The 21,471-nt window shown below is 42.2% G+C and overlaps 1 protein-coding gene across 5 annotated transcripts in view; it reads right to left on the minus strand.

Moving 5' to 3' along the window:
* ppic (peptidylprolyl isomerase C) overlaps window positions 1-21,471 on the minus strand; it is a 107,650-nt gene that overhangs the window by 66,227 nt on the left and 19,952 nt on the right. For 3 of the 5 annotated variants that reach the window (XM_072516538.1, XM_072516537.1, XM_072516539.1), the window contains one exon: window positions 5,223-5,355. In XM_072516538.1, the coding sequence (XP_072372639.1) occupies window positions 5,223-5,355 (133 nt within the window). Of the gene's footprint in view, window positions 1-5,222; window positions 5,356-7,504; window positions 8,627-21,471 lie in introns of those variants that run through there. The other 2 variants (XM_072516540.1, XM_072516541.1) reach the window with 1 other exon arrangement.

A 21,471-nucleotide genomic window follows, 5' to 3' on the forward strand; every position in this document is an offset into this window, starting at 1 on the left:
TCTCCACATCATCCCTTCGACTGTAAGCAGCCTCTAGCTTCACAGCTAAAGGCTATTGCTAATGAGGAATTGGCCTTGTTAGTTATGCGAATACTTCCCAGCTGCAGGTTTGTTTTCTGCTTAGCTGCAAATGCATGGAGGCTGCTGCAGCTGAGAGTTTGTTTGCTGCTTGCCTGCTGTCTCCTCCTCTTGGACTTACTTGCTGCTGTCTGGATGGAGGGAAGGAAGAAAGAAGGTTGTTGCCTTTTAGTCTCTTTTACCTGGAGTGCGGCGAGGGGAGGATTTAAGTGGGCCTACTACCGGGCTGAGGATGTCGGAGGACCTGCTCGAGCAGTCTGTGGATGTTTTTAAAGGTCTGTTTTGTGTGTTGACTGTGTATTCTGTTCTGGATATGTGGATCACCTGTTAATGACCCCTGTGATCCTGTGACCCGGCCCTCGGACAGTGTGGTGATGGAAGATTAGATACCGATACTGCAGCCCGGCTCGGATGCGAAGCCCAGAGGGAATTGTATGATGGATACCATGTAGCTGCAGTTTATTTTTTTCACCATTTCCAACCCCTCCTGCCTTGGTGGCCCGGGAGTCATTGGAACGCGGCGCTGCCAGTGCTGGAGCGGGGAGGTGGTTTTTCCTTTCTCTTCCTCCTCTGCTGCACACCATACTGGTGTGAACTTCCAGTAGTTGGCTCACCAAACAGCTTCCCACAGATACAGATCTACTGTAGTGTGGGGAGTGGGGGCGTCATTTTTGCACCATTGGCAGTGTGTTCTTTTTTTGTCTTGCAGCTGTGTGCTTGTCTGCTGCGATCCCTCTCACTTCTATGGCCTAGTCTTCTGGCAAATTACCAGTGCTGGAGAAGGGATAGGCTGTTCTCTCTCCTTCTTTCTCTGTGCCCCGTGTTGGCGTGACCTTTTCCAGTGGTCTGTGCTGCTCATTCTAATGCACACATACTCTACGGGCATGCATGTGCAGTCATTCACGAATATACTCTTTATAATCTTTTTTTATAATCTTTATAGTCACAAGTAGGCTTACATTACACTGCAATGAGGTTACTGTGAAAATCCCCTAGAGGCCACACTCTGGCGCCTCTTCGGGTACACTGAGAGTGAAATCAGAATGTCCAATTCACCTAATGGCACGTCTTTCAGGACTTGTGGGAAGAAACCAGAGCACCCGAAGAAAAATCACGCAGACTGTGGTAAACCACTGTGTTCTGATATTAGAGGTTGTACGGTAGAACCTGCACTACAGGTTCACCTGTGGCCCCTGCATGCTAGCTCCGCCCAGGAGGTGGGTTATAAATATGCATGGCCTCCAGCTCGCAGCCATTTCGCCAGCTGCTGTGGGAGGCCACACATTTGATACTAATAAAGCCTCAGTTTGGATTCAACTTCGTCTCCAGTCAAATTGATCGTGCCTCACAGACACAGGGAGAACGTGCAGACTCCACACAGACAGTGATCCAACCTGGGAATCGAACCCGGGACCCTGGTGCTGTACAGCAGCAGTGCTATAGCACTGTGCTACCGTGCCGTCCATGCAGTCTCTTACTGATATGCACACACTGACGTTCACACACATACTTTCCTGTACATCTATTGGCCACCTTTCCATCGATGTAAGTCTGCTGCCGGGCCCGTGGTGGTGATGGTGGTGGGAGGGGGCATGTGCTGACTCGGCAGTTGGCAGTATTGTATTCTTTTTGTTTTTTGTCTCTATTTTGTCTTTGGTGTGCAGCTGGTGTCCTCATTATATTCCTACCTGTTTTGTGGTTTAGTTTGGTGCACATTACCGATACTGGTGTGGGTCAGGAGGGAGGGGGGGAGGGTGTTCCCTCTCCAATTCACTTTGATTTTACTATAGTATCTACTTCACCCTTTCAGGCAGTGGATTGCTGACCACAACAATTGCGGTGTAAAATATTGTTTCCTCATGTCACCTCTGGTTCATTTTATCAATCACCTTAAACATGTTACGTCTGTCTACTGAGCCATGTGCCACACTAAACATTTTCTCCTTACCTACTTCATCAAAACTATCTATGATCATGAATACTGATATCAAATCTCCTCTTCAGTTTTTCTACTCAAAGGAGAACAATCCCTGTTCCTCCATTCAACAGAAAACTTTCACCCTGCTACCTTTTCTGCATCCTCTCCAAGGCCTGACATCCTTCCTAAAATGTGCTGCTCACAACTGAACACAATACGCCATCTGAGGCCGAACATTTTTATAAAGGTCTGGCATAACTTCCCTTCCTTTGTATTCTATGCTTCTGTTAATAAAGCCAAGGGGTTCCTCAATGCATTTTTAGCAGCCTTCTCAACTTGTCCTGCCACCTTCAAACATTTGTATACTAATACCCTCAAGTCTGTTTTTGAACCCATTTAAAATTGTACCATTTAGTTCATTTCTCCTCTCCACATTCTTCCCATCAAAATGTATCACTTTACATTTTTCTCCATTAAATTTTATGTGCCAGGTGTATCTCTGTGTTACCACCCATTCCCTTCTAAAGTCTGTTACTACCTGTGTTGTTTGGTTGATTTTTCTTGAAAGCCTTGGGGTGCAGTGGTAGCGTCCCTACTGCTGGGCCAGAAGCTCTGGGTTCAAGTCCAATACCAAGACATGTTGGCCATGAAAGGAGCATTCAATGGACTGATAATCAGCTCCTGAAATCCTTCCACCACTATTCCCCAAAGGGTACAAAAAGTGTGGATGTGAAGAAAGGCTTAAAAAAAAAAATGCTATTTTTGAGTTCCTAGTTTCCACGGGTGGGATATAATTTCTGTGGGTTGTAATAGTCCCGATCTCCTCAAGATTTGTAGAATTATTAGTAAGTTAAAGATGAATTTCAGGGCCTTATTTGTGGTTAATCACTTCCATTAAGGCGACATATATTCAGTCCCAGAAGTCTGCTCCAGTCAGATTATGACTGATATGCACCTCAACTGCATTTCCCTCCTTTGTTCCATACCCCCAATATCTTGAATCAACTAATTAACTAACACCATCAATATCAGTCTTGAAAACTCCAAATATCCTGATATCCACAATCTTTATGGGACAAAGTCCCAGATTTCCATTACTCATTGTGTGGAAAAAGTGCTTCCTGTTTTCAGTCCTAAATAGTTTTGCTTTAATTAAAGCAGCCCATTGGGTCTGCACCGACCCTCTGAAAGAGCTCCCTGCCAGGCCCAATCCCCATAACCCCGCCTAGGAGCAATTTAGCATATCTAATCCACCTAACCTGCACATCTTTAGACTGTGGGAAGAAACCGGAGCACCTGGAGGAAACCCACGTAGACATGGGAATAAAGGGCAAACTCTACATAGACGGTCACCCGAGTCGGAATCAAACCCGGGTCTCTGACGCTGTGAGGCAGCAGTGCTAACCACATTTGTCATGCCCCTAGCTAGCTGTTACACTACAGCTGCAACACTGCCATCTACCTGATGGTAATAAATTGCTGAGATATGTCCTGACCACAAAATCCAATGCAGCCAATTACCCATCAGTCCATTATCATTTAGCAGCCATGTAAAAGAAGTGTTGTCAACAACACAATCACGTGGCACTTAATAACCTGCTTACCGATGCTCGGTTTGGGTTTCTCCAGGGCCAGACCCAATTGAAGTCTTGGTCCAAACATGGACAAAACAGCTGAATTCCAGAGGTGAGGGAAGTGTGATTGCCCTGGACATCAAGGCAATATTTGACTACGGGTGGCATCATGGAGCCCTAGTAAAATCAAAGTCAATGGGAATCAAGGGAACTCTAGTTATTCATAGGACAAAAGATCAACTTCATCATATCCCCTCCTTCAGAAGTTGGAATGTTCACTGATAATTGCCTAGCGTAGATGAGTTACAACTTCTCAGATTTGCCCACATACAGCAAGACATTCAGACATGGGCTGATAAATGGCAAATATTACTTGTACCACAAAAGTACCAGACAATAATTATTTCCAACAAAAAGAATATAACCATCTTCCCTTTAACGGGATTAACTATTAACATTCCATATATCAATGACCAGAAACCTTACTGGACCAGCCATATTCAGTGTCATTGTGCACAAGTCAGAAGCTGGGTTTCCTGTGGCAAATTACTCATTTCATATCTCGCCAGACCCATTTCATCATCTACAAGCACAAGTCAGGAGTATGATGGAATACTCCCACTTGCCTGGATGAGTTCAGCTTCAGCAACAATCAAGAAGCTCAAATCCATCCAGGACAAAGCCGGCCGATTAATTGGTATTTCACACACCACCTTAAACATTCACTCTCTCTATCAGCAGTGCACTTTGGCTGCAGTATGTACCACATATGAGATGAGATGCACGGCAGCAACCCGCCATGGCTTCTTCAACAGCACCATCTAAACCTGAAACCTCTGACGCTTGGAAAGAGGAAAGCAGGTGCCTGGAAGCACAACCACCTGCAAGTTTCCTTTGAAGTCAAGCACCATCCTGACTTGGAAATCATGGGCAGAATTTTACTCTCCCCCACCAGCAGGTTTTTAGGTGGTGGGGTGGTGAGGGCAGGGGGGGAAGGATGGGATGCAATGGGTGGGTGGTGGGGAAAGTAGGAACTTGAAGGTACAGGATTCTCACCAGGTTTCTAGCTGCCTTGACCGCATGGATGGCTTGGGATGGCAAGGCCTCAGACAGGAAGCCCTCCCTTTCCCCAATGAGGCTCTTAAGTGGCAAATCAATGGACACTTAAGGGCAATTTCACACTCAGTCTCAATTTTTAGGCCGGTAGAACGTGGGAAGTGTGAAATACAGTAAAGATACAGCGGAGGTGGGAATGGGGGCCTTCATCAGAAGCCCCCCACTGAAATCAGGCACCCCCCTTCGAAATCAGGCATCCCCATCCACCCCACCCCCCCCCCCCCCCCCCATATACACACACACGCACACTCTTAAGGTCCACCCATACTCTTATGGTCCAATATAAGATTTTGATAGTTTTACGAATTTTAGGGTATGCAACATTTATGGATTTTATCCCTGAAACACATTAAATGGTTTTGTTTGAATTTCTGTTAGTGAAACAATGGGTAGTCAAGGCAGTTGCGATTCTTTACAGGAATGCTGCTGTTGTGTTTGTGACAATAAGATTTAATTGCATTATGACTTAAATGCCGAAGAATCTGCATTCGCTGTTTGGAAAAATGGTTAAAAGTAGTTTGTTCTTAGAATGATACCTTGGGTGGATTCTCCGGCTGTTTGTTTCTCGGTTGCGCGCCATTCGCGGGATTCTCTCTTCTCACCACTTGTCAATGGGGTTTCCCATTGTAGCCACACCATGTCATCGAGTAACCCATGGATGGGATTGCACTGCCAACAGGAAAAGAGAATCCTGACAGCTGGAGAATTCCATCTCTTATGTTTAAATAAACCATGCATTTCTTTAATTGTTCTGCACCAGAATGAAAATTTTCTGATATTATGTTAATAGTTTTATTATTTGTGGGAATGGGTTAAAATATTTTGACCAGAGGATGGGACCTTGTTTGTGACTATTGTATTTAAAGGAAACGTGTTATTTGTTCACAATGGAATGTGAACGCTGAAGGGCCCAAGGGAACAAGAGATTTTCTTACAAAGATGGGGCGACAAAAGACTTGCACCCTATAGCCAAAGGAAGAGGTGGATTTGGACATTTTCCAAATAACGGAGGACGAATAATGAGAAGTGGGGATAATAATTGGAAAACCATATTATTTGTTGGCAAAGTGTTACCACAACTTCGGGGTTGACTCCTCCGGGCACAGTTCAACATCACTTCAAAGACAAAGAGAAAGATATCAGTGCTAGCAACACTCAATGATCCCTAGGAACTTGAGAGATGAAGAACTTCTATGCTGTCTATACTGCTTCATGTTAAATATATGTAATATCCTGCTGAACAAATTCTGCTTGTTTCATGCTAGTTATTCATAACTTGTGGTTAAGGACAAGTAAGGATCCTAGTTTTAAAAATTAAAAACTTGAAGTTTAGAATTTTTAATTGGAAGGGTTTTATAGCTTGGAACCCTAAAATCTTAGATGGCCTCTGGACCTCTTGCCCCACCAGCCTCACCCCCGAATGCTCCCTCACAGCACCCCACCCCCCCCAGGCCTTCCCTATCCTCCATGCCCTAGGACACCTTGAACATGCCTATGCCTCAAGTCTCCGGCTTTAGACTCAGTGTCTTCTTGAACATCATCATCTTCTGTCCACTGCAGTACTGTCACTGCAAGAACTGTAAAGCTGCTGGCCAAACTCTCTTCGGCAGGACTTCCTCCTGAGTGGCACAAGTCCCATCTGCAGCGAAATCAATGCTGATTGGAGCGTAAATTGGCTGCGTGTCATTTGGAGTTGGCCGAGATGTGTTTCCTGCCAATTCCGCAGATGGTGGGAAACATGACCCCACCATCTGAACAATTAAAGCCCACCATTGCTTCATTTTCACTGGGTCAAAATCCTGGAACTCCCTATCCAACAGCACCATCGTGTTCCAACAATACAGATGGCAGCAGTTTAAGAAGATGGCTCATCGCTGCCTTTGCAAGGTTAATTAGAAATGGATGGCTTATGCTGGCCTTGTTACCAACATTCACATCCCAAGACAAATATGCGCAGAATAATGCAAAAATCCAAAAGTTGCTATCAATGAGTCTCCCCTCCTCCACAGAGTGAACTGTTGACGACTCCCCCAAACTGCAAACAATTAGAAATCATTGAACTGGAGAGAGCATCCACTCTTATACTTTTAGCATAAAGTTGCACCATAAAAACCATTTGAAAAACTTCATCTTGTTGATGAAGTGTAAGTGGACTTTTAACAGCGCTTTAGTTCACGAATACTGTTAATTGCCCTCACAGGCCTGAAACAGTAATCTTAATGTTTTTGAAATATAACATTTCCCATTGTGATACAAAAATTATTTTAGCAAAAAATTATTTTAGCTTTTTATAAAACATTTGTTTATATGTTAGCTTCTATCTTAATTACTCGTGCTCCTAATTTTTATATTCTTGTGTAATCATAACTATCTCATGGTTAAGTTAAAACTGAAGGGTAAAAGTGCTTTTAACTCTCTGGTTTGTTGCAGTGGGAATGCTTCAATATGATTGGCTGCTTGTCCTGCTTGCTGATGGCAGTGCTGCTGATTGATGCCTTGCAACCCTTGTCATTGGATAGACATGTGGACGATAAGGGAATAGTAGATGGGCTTTAGAGTGGGTTCACAGGTCGGCGCAACATCGAGGGCCGAAGGGCCTGTACTGCGCTGTAATGTTCTATGTTCTATGTCTTGGCCCCAGTATTAAACAGCCATTGGAAAAGTGAAAAGCTACACCACCGAGATAGCAGGCAGCTTTCTTGGAGGTTGGCAGTGAGGGCTGTTGCTTTGACCCCGAGTTCAAATTCCAACCCATTGACTCAAACCTTAATGGTTTCCTCTTGAGCTTTCATGTCCTGAAAATATTAAACAATTAGAGTCACAAGTGCATATGCTTTATTCATATAGGCTTCTATTAGTTCAGAAAATGATGCACCAGTTTTGTCAGGAATTATCACAGTAAAGGACTGGCATGAACAACAAAATTCAAACAGCAGGTAAGTTCATCATAAACCGAAGATAGACGTGTTAGTTACACTTGACTAGCATTACACTTTGAAACCCATTCTTACGCATGCAAACAAAACAAAACATTTAACATTGATGAAAATGTTTAATTTAATTTCTTCAGTGGCTAGGTTTATTCCAGGTCAAATAACCACGGATCTTTCCACTCAAATAGTTTTGTGTAAAACAATTAAGTAAATATCGTAATATTGACGGGAACAAACATTTTATCAATCTAAATGATCTGATAGGTTCCAAATGCAACTTGGATGTTTAACTTGGTTTTGTGAAATATATTTTCATAAAAGTTTAACTGGAACACAGCGTTGCAAAAAACTGTAAACAGTAGCAAATATTTCAGCAGTCTCCTGGTTGCATTAAAAGCCTAGAATTTTGGACAGCCCCCAATTTTGTATTCCCTGCTCTGGAATGGTGAGTCCAAGTTTGCCCCGATACTGGGCCTCAGAACTGTTTTTAACGGAGCCAGGAAGTGATGAATAAGGAAGAGGAATCAATGATCATTCCACTGCTGGTACTGCATCATCCCAGGGTTCAGGTCAAAGAGTGGTGGCGATTACAGAGGGGGTTACAGAAAGAACATGGCCAACTGATTACTTTAACATATTGTCAAAGGAGCAGTCCTTCTCCCAAATCCACATTCAGATAAGCCACTTACAGAGAAAGGGATGCTCCATGGACCTATTTCTGGACCACTGTATTGTACCTTCCAAATGTACAAGTCATTTTTCGCTCAAGACCTCTGGAGAATTTTGAATCATGCTTTGGTATTTCACGAACATAAAAACTGTCACCCGTGCATATCATCTGTTCTTCCTGAGAGACACTGTAGTGTGTTATCCGGTTAATCGTCTTCGTTTATTTCAACCACAAAAGGTTCTTGAACATCTATCTTGCCGCTATTTACTATCACACAGTTTTGGTGAGGGCGATTTTCATTGTTTGTTTCCTGAAGTTCTATCATGTGTACCACAGACTAGAAACACAATTTTTAAAAAATTAGTAATATTCCGGGAGACTTATTTAATTTTCATTTCCCAAACAACTCCCATACTATCAGGACTGATGTTCGCTTGTTTATAGTCACATATACCGCTATCTATCTTTATCATAGCAGGTACTGTTGCTGGAATTTCACATGGGGAAGGTACACCTCAAATTATGCTAATTTGATTGCCCATTTTGTTTATCTCTGTTCATACCCATATTTCCTGAACATAAGCCAAAATGTAAATATGGGCACAAAAAGTGGAAATCAGAGTAAACACCCGAGAACCAAAGAAAACCAAATTCACACCATTTTGCCCTTCTTTAAGTCTGAAAAATAAAGATTAAAGCCACCGAATGATCATTGATGCACATTAGGCACAGTGGGTGAATGGTGCCATTTTGGGGGCATTAGAAGTGCCACTGGGGTTCCAAAATGGCAGCTGAGGTGCGCCTGACTTCTGAGGTGAAATTCACACTCAGCTAATTCTGTTGTAAGTACTCAGGGTAGGCAGCAGATCATGGTGTTAATCTACATAAAAACAGAAAAGCAACTACTTACAGGCTGATTGCTGGGTGATTTCTTCTGGCTATTGCTGTGATTCTATACCCTGCTACTGTTTTCATAGTAGTTAGTAGTTTCAAGTTTCTAAAATTAACAGGGAGAGGGGTGGCAACTGCTGAATTATATTTTTTATGACTTTAAGGCTTCTGCTCAAAATAGTTTCTTCCAGACATAGATACACTAGTATGCTTTCCTCTATATGACTGGTGTTTGAGCAAAGATAATAGAAAGTAAGACAAGATGCAGGAAGAGGGAGGAAGAAAGGGAAAAGGGCTCTCAGCAGTAGGCCACATCTTCCCAGGGGTTTCACGAAACCATTTTATGACCTAAACCTCATCAAGGAAAATGTGTGCAGGATGTCTGCACTTCATCGAAAAGGTTGTTACTAATATCTGCCAACTGCTGCAGCAATGAATGCAACCTCAGAACAATCACTGTCCACTGGCAGTGCAGCCAAAGTGATCGTGGTAATGAACCTTAATGCATCTGGTTCCTTCCAGGCAGGAGTTGGCAATTTTAGCAACATCTTCCAGTTTGTTCCCCAGTGTCACACTGAAGACCAACTTCATTTCATTCTCTCTGGCTTGGGACAAGTAGACAGAGCAGTGACAAATGCTTGCTAGAATTGCAGGCTTCCCAAGGTGTGGGGTATATATGTTGTCTTACTGGCATCACATGTCAACCGTACCATGTCCGGAACCAAAACGGATTCCACTACCTCAAGATCCAGCTGTGACCATAGGCAGAGCAGCATTCATGTCAATGTCCTGGCAACAGTATCTTCATTCCGTGACAGTCTGCTATGCCAGCAGCATTTGAGACACCATGTCACAAGGTTTATCTGCTGACAGTATAGCTCATGAATTCAGTTCACAACCCACACACGTGTGCAGCAAGAGTACAATGAAAGCCATGCTGCCACACTAACAGAGATACAGCAGACCACTGGTGCGCTGAAAAAACAATTCTGCTGCCGAAACCGCTGGACAAACTCAACAGTACTTGTCTGGGCCGGCCTAAAGCTCATTGCAGACCTGGATGAACAAAGAACAAAGAAAAGTACACCACAGGAACAGGCCCTTTGGCCCTCCAAGCCTGCGCTGGCCATGCTGCCCGTCTAAACTAAAATCTCCTACACTTCCTGCGTCCGTATCCCTCTATTCACATCCTATTCATGTATTTGTCAAGATGCCCCTTAAACGTCACTATCATCCCTGCTTCCACCACCTCCTCCGGCAGCGACTTCCAGACACACACTACCCTCTGTGTAAAAAACTTGCCTCGTACATCTCCTCTAAACCTTGCCCCTCGCACCTTAAGCCTATGCCCCCTAGTAATTGACCCCTCTACCCTGGGAAAAAGTCTCTGGCTATCCACTTTGTCTATGCCCCTCATAATTTTGTAGACCTCTATTAGGTTGCCCCTCAACCTCCGTCATTCCAGTGAGAACAAACTTGAGTTTATTCAACCTCCTCATAGCTAATGCCCTCCACACCAGGCAACATTCTGGTAAATCTCTTCTGCACCCTCTCTAAAAGTCTCCACATCCTTCCGGTAGTGTGGCGACCAGAATTGAACACTACACCCCAAGTGTGGCCTAACTAAGGTTCTGTGCAGCTGCAACATGACTTGCCAATTTTTATACTCAATGACCCGGCCAATGAAGGCAAGCATGCCGTATGCCTTCTTGACTACCTTCTCCACCTGCGTTGCCCCTTTCAGTAACCTGTGGACATGTACACCTAGATCTCTCTGACTGTCAGTACTCTTGACTGTCAGTACTCAGTCTACCATTCACTGCATATTCCCTACCTGTATTAGACCTTCCAAAATGCATTACCTCACATTTGTCCAGATTGAACTCCATCTGCCATCTCTCTGCCCAAGACTCCAAACGATCTAAATCTATACAGAGCGACTGTATCCTCTGAGAGTCCTCATCGCGATCCGCAATTCCACCAACCTTTGTGTCGTCCGCAAACTTACTAATCAGACCAGTTAAAATTTCCTCCAAATCATTTATATATACTATGAACACCACTAGTCACAGCCCTCCAATCAGAAAAGCACCCTTTCATTTCTACTCTGCTTTCTGTGACCTAGCCAGTTCTGTATCCATCTTGCCAGCTCACCTCTGATCCCGTGTGACTTCACCTTTTGTACCAGTCTGCCATGAGGGACCTTGTCAAAGGTCTTACTGAAGTCTATATAGACAACATCCACTGCCCTACCTGCATCAACCATCTTTGTGACCTCCTCGAAAAACTCTATCAAGTTAGTGAGACACGACCTCCCCTTCACAAAACCGTGCTGCCTCTCGCTAGTACGTCCAGGAGACAGCCTGTTGCCACCAGCCAACTTGCAAGGGGCTTGAGCAGAAGGAGTAACAAGAAAAAGGGTGGATGCAACCCAAGAATCTGCCCAGGCTGTAAGTGCAAAAAGTCATTCAAGTGCAATACCAATAACTGTAACTTCATTGAAGCCTACTTGTGACAATAAGCGATTTTCATTTTCATTTCACTTGCTCTCCCAGAGCGGGTGCCTGAACATTCTTAGTAATCCAGTGCAGGGACAATTACTGTTGTGACAACCCGCAAGCTCCTTTGAGCATTGGTTATCTGTAGCCACTTTGGCAACAGTGTGAGCTGTCATGGCAATAAGCTGAGCCAGCACATCTGTAGTCAGAGATTCCGCTGGACTTTTGTGAAGCTGTGCCTTATGCAATAGAAGCAGGGGCATTGGTCATCAGATGCTGTGTGATGATTAAATCTACAAATGTGTTTAATGGAGTTGGACACTATTTTGATGCTGGAAAGGATAGGCTTCAAGCTTTGCTGCAAGCCCTGATGGTGGTGGACTCCTTGAGATTGAACACAGGCTTTCTGGCAGGCTTCCCAATGCACCAAGCATTTTGTTTTGCTTAGCCATCAGCCTATTTCTATAGCCTGGCTCATCAAAGTTCTAATTTGAGTTCTCTGCAGAATTTGCGTGCGGTCTTGCCCTCTGGCATGCTGGTACCTGGATGATCCTTGCCCCCCTACCCAGGATGCAGCCCAATGTCTGACGCACAGATCCTGCCTCTGAACCATCCTTTGATTTGTTCAGTGTCATTGGCTGAACTGGTGATTGCGAGAGTTACTCACTACTTGCCTGGCCAAGTTGCACTTCTTGGGTATCTGAAAAGAAAAAGCACAGGAATCCGGTTCTGGTGGGGGAGCGTGAAGAAAATAAGAACTTTTTTTTACACCACCTGGAAATCGCAAGTCAAAAGAAACTATAGGATAAGGAAGATGTGGAATGCATGAAGAATGAGAAAACCATCATTGTCCCCATCGCTGCCCACGGTCTCAGTAATGGTCATTTACATGATAGGCAGTACTCTCTCAGCCATGGGGGTCAGAGATATGTAACCTTGGCTCTCCCTCTCCGGTTAATTCCTGCTGTTGGGCACGACCTACTCCTGCAAAGAGAAGGGATTGTTGTGCAATGTGTTTTGGTGAAGTGAGTGTCATGGATGAAAACCGCCAATGGTGCAAGTTGGGAGATATCATAGAATTTACAGTGCAGAAGGCGAGAGACTTTTTAAAAATTTGATCATGGGGATATAGATGTCCCTCAATGCCCACGAGACGGTAGTGTTGCGGTCCCAGTTGATCAGATCCCAGAATGGAACCCTGTCTCAAAAGACCGTAACTTATATTATTTTGTAAAACATGAAGGAATATAGTCACGTACTTTGATACACTAAACTTGAAAATATTGGTTTGTGATAGAATACGCCTTTACTCCCCTCTTAGCGTAACAATTACACACAAATTTTAGGATTAACATGGATTACAAAGTACATTTTAATCTACAATGCTCTCATTAACACAAAGTCCCTTTTAAGCACACAGAATTACTGTGAGAAAATACACTTTCACTCTGAACCCCAAGTGAATGTTTGTGGAAGTCTCCTCAGAATCCCACCAGATGATTGAAATGTGAGAATTTCCAAATCAAGGGTACAGTGGCGCAGAGGACCCGGGTTTGATCCTGGCCTTGGGTCACTGTCCGTGTGGAATTTGCACACTCTCCCCGTGACTGCCCACAACCCAAAAAGATGTGAATGATAGGTGAAATGACCATGCTAAATTGCCCCTTAATTGGGAAAAACAATTGGGTACTCTAAATTTATTTTTCTTTTAATATGAGTTTCCAAATTAAACTCCCAAAAATACACTTTAAAGTCTTCTCTCATAAGTATGCATTCCCTTAGCAGTTTGCATTCCGGAATCCAGACCAGGTTTTCCAAATTACACTTTCAAACAAAGTTTCCACTCCATTTTTAAACAGTGAATCCAGTCCAAGATTTCACATCAACCCCTTTAGGATTTATTTGTCTGACTGCTGTGCAAACTGCTTTAACTTCCTATTCTGAAACTATATTAAACTGCGTTAACTTCCTATTCTGAGACTGTATTAAAATGGCACCAAACATTTGTTTTGCCTTTGAAGACTGTTGTCCCACCTGAAATCTGGTTACTGCAATTGTCTCTTTAACTCAGAATACTTTGCTTACTCTTCCTTGAATTCTTCTGAACAATGCCTTGGGCCTCTGTTCACTTAACTCTCGACTTCTTGGACACTTCTCTTAAATTGTTCCAGTATCCTTAGCCAGCTGCTTGTTAAATCTCTGCATTCTTAACTATTACTCCATGGTATAGCTTTTCTTCTAGCAAAGCTGAGATGTTCTTTCTCTAGACTTATAAACCAACTGCTTCTAGCAGAGCTGTGAGTATTGCTTTTTATCTCCCTATATATCTCTAATTGCAATCAAATTAGCTAAACTACGTCTTAAAAGCTTCTCTACCTTACAAGGCCTGTTGCTAAGCAACCCACATGTGCTTATACCTTTTAGTTATTCTTCACACCATAGCCCTAAGCACAATAGAAACACAGTTGGAACTTAACCAACCCCCACAGATACAAACACCTTTGCCCAGCGTGAATCTAATTATAGGTTTTACTCTTGTAACCACATAAACATTAAATTAAACCTCTTAAAATAATACCTTATTTCTAATGTTTAACAATACAAATATAAATCTCTTAAAACTACCTTTATTTCTCTAACAGTGGTGGCTGGTTGAAATGCTTCAGTCCATGTGCCATTAGGGAGGGTGTGTCAGGAATTTGACCAAGTTATAATGAAGGAATGCAATATAGTTCAAAGTCAGGATGGTGTGTCAGTTAGAGGGGAAATTGCAGGTGGTGGGGTTTCCATGCATCTACTGCCTTTGTTCTTCTAGACAGAAGAGGTTGCAGATTTGGAAGGTGTTGTCAAGGAAGCCTTGGTGAGTTGCTGCAGTGCATCTGGTAAATGGTATACAGTGCACATAGGTGATGGAGGAAATGAATGGTGGGTAATGGGCTGCTAATTAAGCAGAAAGCTTTGTAGTGATGGTGTCAATTTTCTTGAATATTACTGAGGCTACATTCATCCAAACAAGTGGAGAATATCCCATTGCACTTCTAATTTGAACCTTGATACCGAGTATGAGGTGAAGTATATGAATGTTCAGAATGAGTCTTAATGATAGCGATGCTAGCAGCTGGAGTGTGGTGAATTGAGCAGTGACTGAACTGGTCGCACAGGTGATAGGATATGGCATTTGAAGATGCATCCAATGACCTTGACGACTCAGGAGGTCATCTGAATTTCTTGTAGCATTACATCCAAGTCCTTGGGGCTCAACTCCTGAAGTTGATCTCCTCAACTATCTGCTCCAATTGCTGCCTGATTCTGTGTCTGGATGGACGTCCGGTGACGTGTGGATACTGGACGTCCCTGCATCTTTTCACCTCCTCCAGCAAGACCTGGATTGTAGCATCGGAAAACCTTGGTGCCCTATTTCTGTCATTCCCAGGTCAGGTTCAGCTCCCAAATGTCTCTAGCCACAAAGCACCTCTCCTTTAAATATGTGCGGGCTAGATCTAAGCTGTCAAGCAAGTTTCTATTTTGGGCCAATATAAATGCGAAATGCTAGATATCTATATTTAAAACAGAAAACTAGAAATAAGCAGCAGGTCAGGCACCATTTGTGGGCAAAGATCAAAGTCAATTGGTAGAGTTTAATGCCCCCAGAGATGAGGAGTGAGGTTTGATCGGGCAGGAGGGCTAAGGGTGGGGACCCTGCTGTGTTATTCACACAGATCTAACTCAGGGAACGGTGGAGAGAAGCCTTCTTTCCTAGAGGCCAATTGAGGCCCTTAAGTAGCTACTAAAGGGCCTTAATCGCCACCAGTGGTTGGTGGGTGACTCACCGCCCAGCAAGGCTTTAGTTTACCAGTGGCCTATTGTCATGTGAGAGTATCTTTATGAAATGAGTGTTTATAAATGGGGGTGTATAAATATCTGTGGTGAGAGTACCTTTAAGAAATGGGTGTTCACCACTGCAGTGATGTCAGAGAGTGGGTGGAGCTGGGATGTCTGTCAGCTTTTAACTTTCGTTTTTGAGCAGGCTGCAGGGTGTGTTTTAGTTTCGTTTTCAGAGCTGGATAGCTGCAGTCACAGCCAGATGGTGTATGAATCTCTCTCTCTAATCTAAGGACTGTAAATCGATCCTGGTGATTTAAACACATAACAGTAGTGACTTTAACCTGATGTGTTTCTGTATTGAAGATTTTTTAAACTATTCTGGATGCTAAAAGGACAGCTTAATCATTACTTAGTGTTATATTCTTTGGGGGTTATATTTGAATTAATGGTTGCTAAGATGATCACTGTATGTTTTAAAAAGTTCATAGAATAAACATTGTTTTGCTTTGAAAAATACTTTCCATTTCTGCTGTACCACACCTGTAGAGTGCTCCCCATACCACAATCTATTAAAAGTTGTGGGTCAGGGGAATTCCATGATACACTTTGGGGTTCTCTAAACCCTGGCCCATAACAAATTGGGGGCTCGAGGGGGATAAAAGTCTATCTATTGGATTGGCTTAGTGAACTTAAAGACAGTGAGGGGTGAGCATATTATGGGTGCTTTTCAGATGTGGTATTTTAGTTTAAGTAGGGAGTGTGTTGTGGACAATGGCTCTTTCAGAGGCTCTGAAGTTTTTGGGGGTGGAGACTGTCACACGCAGTACCTTACAGACAGAGACTTAAAGCAGACTGTTAGACTTGGCAAAAACATTGCAGTTAACATTACCTGACAAAATGCGAAAAGATGAGATAATTATGGCGGTGGCTAAGCATTTAAAGTTGCCTGAGATACAGTTTGACTCATTGGAAATAGCAAAAATTCAGTTGCAAATTAAACAAATGGAACATGAGAAAGAATTAAAGCAGCTTGAATACGAAAGAGAGCGGAAAAAGAAAGAGAGAGAGAGAGAGAAGAAAAAGAAAAGGAGAGAGAAGAAAGGCAAAAAGAAAGAATAGCCCTAGCAGAACAAAGAGAAAGAGAAAGGGAGATACAGATCAGGGAAAAAGATAAAGAGAGAGAGTTTGAACTTCAGAAAATGGCCATGAAACATGACAGTCAGTTAAAATTGGCAGACGTAAAGGGAAACGTACAGTTGGATGATAGTGATGAGGATAGTGAGAAAGAGCACCAAAGTCGAAGGCTTGGTGGGATTGTATTTAAATATGTCCAAGCACTGCCAAGGTTTGATGAGAAGGAGATGGAAGCCTTTTTCATTTCATTTGAGAAGGTAGCTCAACAAATGAAATGGCCACAGGACATGTGGGTATTACTAATTCAAACAAAGCTGGTAGGTAGAGCTAGTGAAGTGTTTGCATCACTACGGGAGGAGGTATCTGAGACGCATGAGGAGGTGAAAAAAATCCATCTTAGGTGTATATGAACTAGTGCCTGAAGCCTACAGACAAAGGTTTAGAAATTTAAGGAAAGAATTTGGTCAAACATACATGGAGTTTGAAAGGATCAAACAGAGTAATTTTGATAGATGGATAAGGGCTTTGAAAATAGACCAAACGTATGAAGCTCTCAGAGTAATTATGCTTTTGGAGGAGTTTAAAAATGTAATTCCTGATGTAGTGAAAACTCATGTAGAAGAGCAGATGGTTAAAACTGCGAGATTAGCAGCAGAAATGGCAGATGATTATGAATTAGTTCATAAATCAAAGCTTGGTTTGCGACATTAGTTTCAGCCTGTGAGGGATAGAAACTGGGGCATGAGAAATACTCAAGTGGTAAAGGTAAAGGTGATCTGATGGGAGATAATAAGGAGAGTGTACCTCAGATTAAAAAAGAAATCCAGAAGGGTGGAAAATAAATGAAAAGTTTCAAATGTTATCACTGTAATAAACTAGGCCATGTAAAGTCACAGTGTTGGTGGTTGAAGAAAAGCACTGGGAAGGCTGATATGGTAGAACAGGATAAGACAGTGGGGTTTGTTAAAGTGGAAAAGGAAAGCCCAAGTGAAGCGAAGGAAGTGCAAAAGATTTTACAGCCTGATCAAGAGGTGATTGATAAGAAGATGTCAGATCTCTTTAAAGAATTTACTTGTGTGGGTAAAATTTACCCATGTGTATCAGGAGGAGCAGGTAAAGAAGTCACAATTTTAAGAGATACGGGAGCTAGTCAATCTTTAATGGTAAGAGATGAGGAGTTATGTAGTTTGGGAAGAATGTTGCCAGAAAAGGTGGTAATATGTGCAATTCAGGGTGAGAGGAGAGTTCAATTATATAAGGGAAGGTTGGAAAGTCCAGTGAAGAGTGGTGAAGGGTAGTAGGAGTAATAGAGAAACTATCTTGTCCAGGAATAAAGTTTATATTGGGTAATGATATAGCTGGATCGCAGGTGGGAGTGATGCCTACTGTGGTTGATAAGCCAGCGCAAAATAGACAACTGAAGTGTTGAAGGACGAATATCCTGGGATTTTTCCGGATTGTGTGGCAACAAGGTCGCAAAGTCACAGGAAGAGGAGAAATCAAAGATTGAAGATGACGTTGAAGAGCAATTGTCAGAAATGATTTTTGATCAGATGGTTGAAAAAGAACAAGAATAGGTGGAGGATGAGGCGGATATTTTTAGTTCATGAAAATTGGCGGAGTTACAGCAAAAAGAAATGGAAATAAAACGGATGTATCAGAATGCATACACGGAAGAGGAATCTGTGTGTATACCAGAGTGTTATTACCGTAAACGTGATGTCTTGAGGAGAAATTGGAGACCTTTACATATGCAGGTGGATGAAGTGGGCAGAAGTTCATCAAGTAGTATTGCCGGTAGGGTATAGAAAGGAGGTGTTGCGAGTTGCACATGAGATACCAGTGGGAGGTCATTTGGGAATAAGGAAAACTCAAGCTAAAATCCAGAAACATTTTTATTGGCCTGGATTACATAAAGATGGAGTTAAATTTTGTCAATCATGTCACACATCAAGTGATAGGGAAACCTCAAGCAGTGATAAAACCAGTGCCCTTAATACCCATTCCAGCACTTAAGGAACCTTTTACAAGGGTCCTAATTGATTGGGTCGGACCGCTTCCTAAAACAAAAAGTGGGAATCAATATCTTTTGACTATAATGGATGTGCCTACCAGGTTTCCAGAGGCCATTCCAGTACGTAATATTACAGCTAAAAAGATTTTGGAGGAGTTACTTAAATTCTTTACTAGATATGGACTACCCACAGAAATATAATCGGATCAAGGATCAAATTTTACCTCAAGGTTATTCAAAGAAGTTATGGATAGCTTAGGAATAAAACAATTTAAATAAACTGCGTATCATCCAGAATCACAGGGAGCGTTAGAAGGGTGGCATCAGACATTAAAGACAATGTTGAGGGCTTATTGTCACGATTATCCAGAGGATTGGGATAAAGGAATTCCATTTGTCCTGTTTGCAATTAGGGATGCACCGAATGAGTCAACCAAATTTAGTCCTTTTGAACTAATTTTTGGTCATGAGGTAAGAGGACCACTTAAATTGATTAAGGAAAAATTGGTGAGTGAGAAATCGGAACTTACATTATTGGATTAAGTGTCAAATTTTAGGGAACGATTAAATAGAGCAGGTGAATTGGCTAGACAACATTTAAAAGTTGCACAAAATGTGATGAAACGGGTAGCGGACAAGAAATCCAAAGTTCGTAGTTTTGCCAGTGGGGATAAAGTTTTCGTGTTGTTACCAGTGGTAGGTGAACCTTTAAAAGCAAGGTTTTGTGGACCTTATCAGATTGAAAGGAAATTAAGTGAGGTGAATTATGTGGTAAAAACACCAGGTAGAAGGAAGAATCACTGTCATGTGAATATGCTTAAAAGGTACTTTGAAAGGGAAGGAGAGAAAAAGGAGGTTTTAATGATTCTAACTCAAAGTGACGAACCAAATCCAGATGACTGTGATTTTGACATACCTCACATTAAATTGGAAAATGAGGATGTTCTTAAAAATTGGGATAAATTGGTGAGTTACCTTCCAGAGGAAAAACGGACTGACCTGAAAGAGTTATTGATATCACGTGGGCAAGTTTGTAGAGATGAATTAGGAAGTACTAAAATGGCTATACATGATGTAGATGTGGGAAATGCTGTTCCAATCAAACAACGTCCATATAGACTTAACCCTTTAAAATTGGCACAGGTTAACAAAGAGATTGAGAGTATGCTTAAAAATGGAATAATTGAAGTGGGTTGCAGCCAATGGAGCTCACCCATAGTGATGATACCGAAACCAGACGGTACCCAACGGTTGTGTGTGGACTATAGAAAGGTTAATGCATTTACAAGAACGGACTCTTATCCTATCCCACGTTTGAAGGATTGCATTGAGAAAGTGGGACAATCAGTTTTTATTTCCAAACTGGATTTACTTAAAAGGTTATTGGCAGGGACCTTTATCCGAAAGGGAGAAGGAGATTTCAGCTTTTGATGGTATATACCAAGTCAAAGTTATGCCATTTGGCATTAAAAACGCCCCAGGCACATTTCAACGGTTAATTAACAAAGTAGTTTCAGGATTACCCAATTGTGCGGTATACATCGACGATCTGGTAACTTTCAGCCAGACATGGACAGAACATTTAAAACATCTGATGGAGTTATTCGATTGACTTCAGGAGGCGGGTTTGGTGATAAACCTAGCCAAAAGTGAATTTAGAAAATCCCAAGTCACTTTCCTTGGCCACACAATCGGACAGGGTCGAATGGTCACACGGGATATGAAACCAACAGTTATTGAGGAGTTTTCAATACGCTCAAGACAAAGGGAAATAATGCCATTTCTTGGCATGAGTGGATTTGATCGAACATTTGTACAAAAGTGTTGTAGCGTGATTGCTCCACTGATGGACTTGCTGAAGAAACGTCGAAAATTTCGATGAACAGCGGAGTTTCAACAGGCATTTGACTGCCTGAAAGCTGTGATAACCAATGCTCCTGTCTTGGAGAATTACAAGGGACTCAGTGATCAGATTGAACTAAAGTATCTGACTTTAAAGAGAAATGCCGAGGCGCAAAAAAATGGATGGATCTTGCAGAGACCTTCTTGTTCAAAGAGACTGTCAATCAAGGGGATTCCAGTTGGAAGAACAGAACGAAATAGACTATATTATTATACCGGTTTGTGTGTGTTGTTTTTTCGAAACGAAGAAGTAAGTTTACTGTGTGTATTTCTTAAAGGATAGTGAAAAGGTGAAAAATGAAACCATCTTGAAGTTGATGATTTTATTTTATTTTCTTTGGGGGGGGGGGAGCGAAGTGTCATGTGAGAGTACCTTTAAGAAATGGGTGTTTATAAATGGGGGTGTATAAATATCTGTGGTGAGAGTACCTTTAAGAAATGGGTGTTTACCACTGCAGTGATAGCAGAGAATGGGTGGAGTTGGGATGTCTGTCAGCTTTTTACTTTCATTTTTGAGCAGGCTGCAGGGTGTGTTTTAGTTTCGTTTTCAGAGTTGGATTGCTGCAGTCACATCCAGAGGGTGTATGAATCTCTCCCTGTAATCTATGGACTGTAAATCGATCTTGGTGATTTAAACTCATAACAGTTGTGACTTTAATCTGATGTGTTTCTGTTTTGAAGGTTTTTTTAAGTCTTATGGATGTTAAATGGACAGCTTAATCATTATTTAGTGTTGTATTCTTTGGGGGTTGTATTTGAATTAATGGTTGCTAAGATGTTCACTATGTTTTTAAAATGTTAACTTGAGTTCATAGAATAAACATTGATTTGCTTTAAAAAACGTTTCCATTTCTGCTGTACCACACCTGTAGAGTGGGCCGTGTGCTCCCCATACCACAATCTATTAAAAGTTGTGGG

Source organism: Scyliorhinus torazame, chromosome 9, assembly GCF_047496885.1.
Source record: "Scyliorhinus torazame isolate Kashiwa2021f chromosome 9, sScyTor2.1, whole genome shotgun sequence".
NCBI classification, from domain to species: domain Eukaryota; kingdom Metazoa; phylum Chordata; class Chondrichthyes; order Carcharhiniformes; family Scyliorhinidae; genus Scyliorhinus; species Scyliorhinus torazame.